Below are 6,930 nucleotides of genomic sequence, written 5' to 3' on the forward strand. Positions count from 1 at the left end.
ACATTTTCAGAGTGGCATTGAACCATACTCAAGATCCCATCATTCGCAAAGTTCAAGTCAGATTGAACAACGATAATTATCCCAATCAACCTTTGACAATTGATCCGTCCAAAAAAGATTACAACGAATTGTACAGAAACTATAAAAACATGTGCGAATTGTTTGGAAATACGCCTCAGTTTGAATACACAGATTTTTCACTCAATCATCCAATCTTTTGTTTCGATCTGTCAGCTCATCAAGAAGATCTTTTCAAAACAGGGGTAAACATAAATATTCACATCGATAAAACACAAGGAGATGTGACCGGCTACTGTTTATTGCTGGAAGAAGCAAAACATTTGATTAAAATATCAGATAGAAGAATGATAATAATTGAATAAAAAAACACCCTTTAAAAATGAAACCAGAAACTTTAGTTATGAAAATAATAGAAGCTATGGAAACGAAATCGCCGACTCTAATAACTTACAGCGGTAAAAAAGTGCATATAACCCAAAAGATTATCGATAAATACAAACATTGCAAAGTCAGAGACGATATAGACTTGGAAAGAATTGATGAGAATTTAACTAAAAAAGGTGGATTTTTACCTTTCTTACCTTTAATCTTTGCTGGTTTAGCTGCAGTCGGTGCAACTGCTGGTGGAGCTGCTGGGATAGCCAAAGCTGTCAACGATAAGAAAGCTGAAGACGCTGCAAACGCCGAAGCACGGAGGAGGTTCGGGAGTAGGAGATATATTAGGGACGGTTAAAGAATTCGGACAAAGATTTGGCGAAGAAACCAAGAAAACCGTTAAAGAGGGATTAAGCAAATTAATAGATAAAATCGACACTGGAGAAGTGAAGGTCAAACACAAGGGCAACGCCATATTTTTTAAAAACATACGTTCGGGCGAGGGAATCTTCCTTTCAAAGTATAAAGGCAACGGGGTGATTTTTGGTACGAAAATGTAATAAATAAAAATGGGCAAGAAATTTAAACATTCGGACATATTTCCTAGTAACCCAATGCTCATGTGTATTTGCGGTAGTTCAGGTTCTGGGAAAACTCATCTCACTTTTAACATGTTGACAACACCAAACCTTTTAGATTTCGATTCTCTGTATATCTACACAACAACACCAGAGCAATCGTATTATCAATTCCTCAAAGCGTTAGAATATTTACCAAAGAAAGATGTTCAAGACATATTTCAATATTACGAAGAAAACGAAGAAGAAGTGGAAATAAAAGATATCATAGAAAACTTCATTAAATCAAAGAATCCATCTTTCAATCCAACGGATATAAAAGTTTTTCTTACGAAAAATGTTAATGATCTAGACTTGTCTAATATTGATAGCAATCGAAAGAACTTAATATTGTTTGACGACTGCGTAGCGCAAAGAAATCAAACTGTTCAACAAGAATTCTTCACCAAAGGAAGACATCACAACTGTCACTGCATATACCAATCCCAATCTTTTTACGGGATGGATTCTATGTTCATTAGAAAAAATGCAAATTGTTTTTTTTATTATTTGAATTAAATGATAAAGATTTATCTCAAATCATTCAGTCTATAAATCACGGAATGGATAGAGATACATTTAAAAAGGTTTGTAAAGCTCAATGGAGAAACACAGATGATCATGGATATGTATTTGTAAATACTAGAAAACCTGCGGGAGAAAGAGTTATGATCGATATATGTTAATTTTATTTTTTTAAAAATGACGGATTGGAATAATTTTTTAAAAAGAAATAGAGAATATATCAAAGCTAAGAATAAAATAAAGACCCAAGTTGAAAATAACAGATTACAACAACTCGGATTAACGGAAAATCTTCAGACTCTATTTCAACCCATATTAAAAAGTCAAGAAGATATTAAAAAGAGATTCGCTATAGAACTCACGCCTCGTATAGAACCCACACCTCATCACCCCAAAGCGATTGAATATAGTGGTGTTATAATTAGGACAGTAGATGATGTAAAACGTCTTTTTTCAAACCCTAGCCCAGAATTACCAAAAAGCATTTCACCAATCATTGATGAAGCGGGTTTGTTGTTCAATGGTTTTAGAATAAGATTTAGGACAAATACCCCCGAATTTATAATCGATACAAAAGATTACATATACAAATTAACGAGAGGGTTAATAGATTTAATGAATGGCGAGGATGTTGAAATTGCCGATTACAAGGATTTAGTAGCATACTCAAAATTTCTACATGCGATCAGAAAGTCAGGACCCGAAACAAGAAGATTGAAAGAAGTATATATAACAAAAGTTATTGAGCAAGATGAAGAGGAGGTAGATGATTATACAGAAGAGTATCCACCAATCATACAAGAAATAGACGAATTCGATGATATGGTGGCATCTGGACAAGGTATAACGTTTTTATCCGACGACAATAAAGAATTGCTTAATAGATTAGAAATAATATTAGCGGCCATGAAAGAAGGTCATCGATCGGACAGACAATACAACGAAGTCAATGGCATATTAAAACGGCTTTTGGAGAAAAAAATCATCACTAAAAAGACTATATAAACGTCATTAAAAATGTCCAATAAAGAACAATTGTTCGTTATCACCTCGAATAAACCAGACATCAAATTGTCTCTAGACTACGAGTATGAAATCGATCGCAATAAACAGTACGAACTGGGATTAAAGTATTTCTCCGTTTACAATTCCATTAGAAACATCAACGAAAAAAACAATCAACTAAAAATATCGACGGAAAACGGAGTTACGTTCGAAACCATAAGCTTACTACCGGGAAGCTACGAATACGTAGCCATCAACGAATACCTATCCGAATACGCAGGAAGCGTGAACGGTAAAAACAATATCGAATTCGAAGGTAATTTGAATCTGAACAAAATGAAACTGATCTTGAGAAATAACAGTCAAGTCGATTTCAACGTAGAAAATTCGTTGAATGCGTTACTAGGGTTCGATAAACGAATATACGCGCAATCGACATTGGCGCCGCACAAGGCCAACATCGAGAACGACATCGACGTGATCAACATTCACTGTAATTTGATCAACGGTGGATTTTTCAACAAGCACAAACGCCAAATCATATACAGCATACCGACTTTTACTGTGCCGATCGGATACAGAATTATAGAGAAACCGTTTCAAACGACCTATTTACCAGTCAATTCTTTCATGATCAAAGATATAAATCTGGAAATCAAAGACGGTAAAAACAGGTTCATAGACTTTGGCAACGAAGAAATTGTCATTCAACTTCATTTAAAACAATCTTCATTCTCTTCTTGAATAGTAAGATAATCGAAATTATCAAATTCATAGTTTTCATCAAAACTATACTCATCTTTGTCGTTGTAAGGATACATAATTCCTTCACTGTTTGGTGGTTTTCTTTTAACATTATTCAAATAACTTCTAAAAACTTTAGTTTGTTTATCATTTGGAATAACTACTCCATTGGTGAAACTTTTTTCCCATGGTTTATTAAATTCGTTCGACACATCATGTCCGCTTGCTAACTGAACGTAATCTTCTACACTTATCTTATCATTAGAATAACCTTTAAATGTTTTCTTTTCTTTGTATGTTGTATTTGACTTTTGGTGCTAAATATAAACCAAATACGTCACCGTAATCGTTTTTACCTTTGCAATAGTCTTTTTCGGAGACCAAACCAGCTCTGTTTAGTTTTTTCCAATTGTTGGATGAAATGTACAAACTATCTGTGTCGGTATAGTATATTTCGGGTTTATAAAATCTATTTATGACGTGAATGAAATTGTTCATTATTTTTTTACTGTGAGATAAAACGAATGATCCTAAATGACTAGGTGTTAGTCGTGTAGATTTACTATCTTCGGTAGTAATCTCTTTTTCTTCTATTTCTGTTTCAACAATATATTGAGTATCATTAATTTTCTCATAGGTTTTAACACGTGAATCAAAGTTGGCCTGTAAAGTTGCTTCATTCCATAAATGTCTAGTTGTGAATATGTCTTTCTGAATTGATTTACCATACAAGGAATTACCCAATAATTTCATGCAATTACTACCCACGATATTACCTTCTCGTTTATATTTATTTCTTAGATCTCTCAAAATTAAAATATAATCTCTATAGGGTGGAGTTTTAAAATTTTCTTCGTAAACTATACCATCTAATATTCTAATAATTCGTCCACCGGCTTTCACTATTTCTTGAATATCGACCGATGTTAAAACGTCGTGACAGAAACCATTTCTGAACCTGATTTTAGTACCAGTTTCCTTTTTACCTCCTTTATTCGTGAAAGTGATTTTATCTTTAGCTGGTATCGGTTGGAAGAACATGTTTTTGGGATAGTCAAACCACACTGTTAAAATAGCTGTTCTAGGTCTGAATTTTTGTTTATTGAAGAGTTTTACAAATTCTTTTTCTTCTTCTGGTAGAAACGGTCTTCCACTTTCCGCTCTCGGATATTCACTGTCTAAATCCGACATGGCGGAAGCGTATAAACCGTTAGTATCAAATGCCATTAGTTTAGTACATTCTATTTTTTTAAGTCTCGAATGAACCTCCGTTTTGTCTTTTGTGCTTGCGCTGTATTCTTTGAATAAATCAATTATGTTATTACTTTCGGTTTGTGAAATATATTCCTTTAATACGTTACAAATTTCATCCATTTTATTCGTTTCAAATGATTTGCCGAAACTCATCCTCCTTTAATAGATCGTCTGATAAAATTTCTTATAAAAGGATTAGTGTGCGAATAAACTTTTTCTATATTTCCTTTTTCGGTATGTTTCGCAACCATTCTAGTAGTTTCATACCATTCTTCTTCCACCATTTCTTTATCGTAATGATATAAATAATACCAACCCTTTAAAGATAAAGATGGAGCCGTTAGATTATTGGACATATTCTGGTTTACAACTTCTTTCGTGACTTGGTTGTATTTTATCAAACAAGCTCCCAAACAGAGAGTGTCTCTCTTGGCGTAAGGTTCCCATTCGTGTCTCAATTCCTCCCAGTTGTCTTGCGTGTATTTAGCGATATCTACGTCGGCAATCTTTCTCAAATTCGCGGGGAGATTGGAAGAATTTCCCCATGCAGCCAAACCAGAGGATTCGTGTTGATAGGAACACGTGAAATTAATATGTTGTAAATAATTACCCCTTATTTCTTTCTGTCTTTTCCATTTTTTCTGTAAATCTTCATCTGTGTATGGATTAGATAAAGGAAAAGATAGAATTCCTCTGGGTGTTTTTAAAGGGCAATGCGTTAGTTTTTTTGTATTTTTAAGCACGATCCAGTTGTCGAAACCACTGCCGTTATGAGAAATTAATATCAATCTCTTTCTATCATATTGACCTAAATATTTCAACATTTGATCTATACAATCTGTACCTACAAATAGTTCTACTACATTCATTAGTTTATCATAAAATTCTTCTGGAACATTATCAGTAGGATTTATATTTGGAAAGATATTTTTTATCGTTTCTAACTTTTTTCTTAGTTTTTCTAAATTAATTAAAGTTCAGGCATAAGGAATTGCTCTTCGACTGTTTTTTTCTGAATACGTTTCGCAATCCCAAGCGAATAACGCATCATCACTCATACTTGAAAGCACGTTTAGTTTGAGGGGTGAAACCTGTGTTACTGCGTTATCGTCTCTACACGTTTTCCACACCTGTTCGTAATTGTCTTCTATTTCTTGAATTCCCAAACTTTTTTGCCTTCTTCTAATCAGACAGAAATGCGAGTTGTGTAAGTAAAAAACCCAATCTAATTCATCGTGAACGTCTCTGGGATGAAAATGTCTGTTTTTGGGATTATAAATTTGAAACGAAGTGTTAAATTTCTTGTTGAATTCCTTCATTCTAGCACAAGTCATCACTCCTTTTCTATTTGCTTTTGAAAACCCGTTGATGTATTCTTGAAATTTACACGTTAAATCTTTGTTCAAAACACGATTGACGCATTTGATAAAACAGTGACCATCTGCAGGTATGTAACAATTTTCGCCTTCGTATTCATTTATCTTTTTAAGTAGATCAGTTCCTCCTCTACCAACTCTCGACCTTTTGATTTCTTGGAAATTGTCTTTCATTAAAATTATTTTTCCTGTAAAATACCAATCGGAAGCATCGGATTTTTTGTCCATATTTGAAAAGATATTGTGAAAGGTTTTGGCATTGAAACCGAGAAGTGACATGTATTGTCTGTGATTCCCTTCCTCGACTATCTCTCCATCTATTTTAATTTGTCCTTTGAATGTTTTAAATTTATCAGAGATAGCCTTGATAACATCGGAAAATAGGGCGTTTTCTATCAATGTTTCATCGTGTTCGATTTTATTCATATTTTTTTAAGTATATATTTTTGATTATTTCTTTATTTTGACCGCTGATATTTCTGTATGGAATTTGTCCAAAATTTCATTGAATTCTTTTAATTCTTCAACTGTTATGTTCTTGTCTTCTCTCGATCTTTCGAAAAGGATGTACAATTGATTAAGATACATATTAAAGATATCCGTTTTCTTTTTATAATGAGCTTTCTTTTTGCTCGTGAAACCTAAAGTGATGAGACCGCAAGAGGTCGTTTGAACGGCTGTTAATGCAGCCAATACGGTTGGGACGATGACCGGAAGCATTAATCCACCAGTCACGGCCGTTGCCACCGTTACTCCTACCGTTAGAACTGTGCTCGCTGTTTTGAAAAAAGAATCGATTCTACTCCATGTTTTCCTGCATGTATTGTACTGTCTCAACTTTATTTTCAACTCTTCTTGTTTGTCTATCAGGTATTGTTGTCTGCTTTCGAGTTCCATTTTTTAAGTCGTTAAATTAAGTGAATTTCCGATAAATGGAACTACGGAATATCGTATAGAACGTACTTGTTTGGCCTAGCATTATTATATTCGCGGGTATAAAAGTAACAACATTA

The 6,930-nt window shown here is 33.8% G+C and overlaps 4 protein-coding genes across 4 annotated transcripts; 1 reads left to right on the plus strand and 3 right to left on the minus strand.

The window, feature by feature from the left end:
- Positions 1-400: 400 nt before the first annotated feature.
- Positions 401-754, plus strand: LOTGIDRAFT_174351 (hypothetical protein; the record flags this gene model as incomplete). The annotated part of the gene is made up of 1 exon (XM_009052957.1): positions 401-754. One exon carries the CDS (start codon positions 401-403, stop codon positions 752-754), a length of 354 nt encoding a protein of 117 aa, XP_009051205.1.
- A 2,502-nt stretch (positions 755-3,256) lies between these two features.
- LOTGIDRAFT_174352 (hypothetical protein) lies at positions 3,257-4,478 on the minus strand (the record flags this gene model as incomplete). The annotated part of the gene is made up of 2 exons (XM_009052958.1): positions 3,257-3,541; positions 3,624-4,478. The coding sequence occupies 2 exons, from the start codon at positions 4,476-4,478 to the stop codon at positions 3,257-3,259; spliced, it is 1,140 nt and encodes a 379-aa protein (XP_009051206.1).
- Positions 4,479-4,690: 212 nt separating this feature from the next.
- Positions 4,691-5,410, minus strand: LOTGIDRAFT_174353 (hypothetical protein; the record flags this gene model as incomplete). Its single annotated transcript, XM_009052959.1, has 1 exon — positions 4,691-5,410. One exon carries the CDS (start codon positions 5,408-5,410, stop codon positions 4,691-4,693), a length of 720 nt encoding a protein of 239 aa, XP_009051207.1.
- Positions 5,411-5,518: 108 nt separating this feature from the next.
- Positions 5,519-6,343, minus strand: LOTGIDRAFT_174354 (hypothetical protein; the record flags this gene model as incomplete). The annotated part of the gene is made up of 1 exon (XM_009052960.1): positions 5,519-6,343. The coding sequence occupies one exon, from the start codon at positions 6,341-6,343 to the stop codon at positions 5,519-5,521; it is 825 nt and encodes a 274-aa protein (XP_009051208.1).
- Between the last annotated feature and the right edge of the window lie 587 nt (positions 6,344-6,930).

Source organism: Lottia gigantea (assembly GCF_000327385.1).
Source record: "Lottia gigantea unplaced genomic scaffold LOTGIsca_193, whole genome shotgun sequence".
NCBI classification, from domain to species: domain Eukaryota; kingdom Metazoa; phylum Mollusca; class Gastropoda; family Lottiidae; genus Lottia; species Lottia gigantea.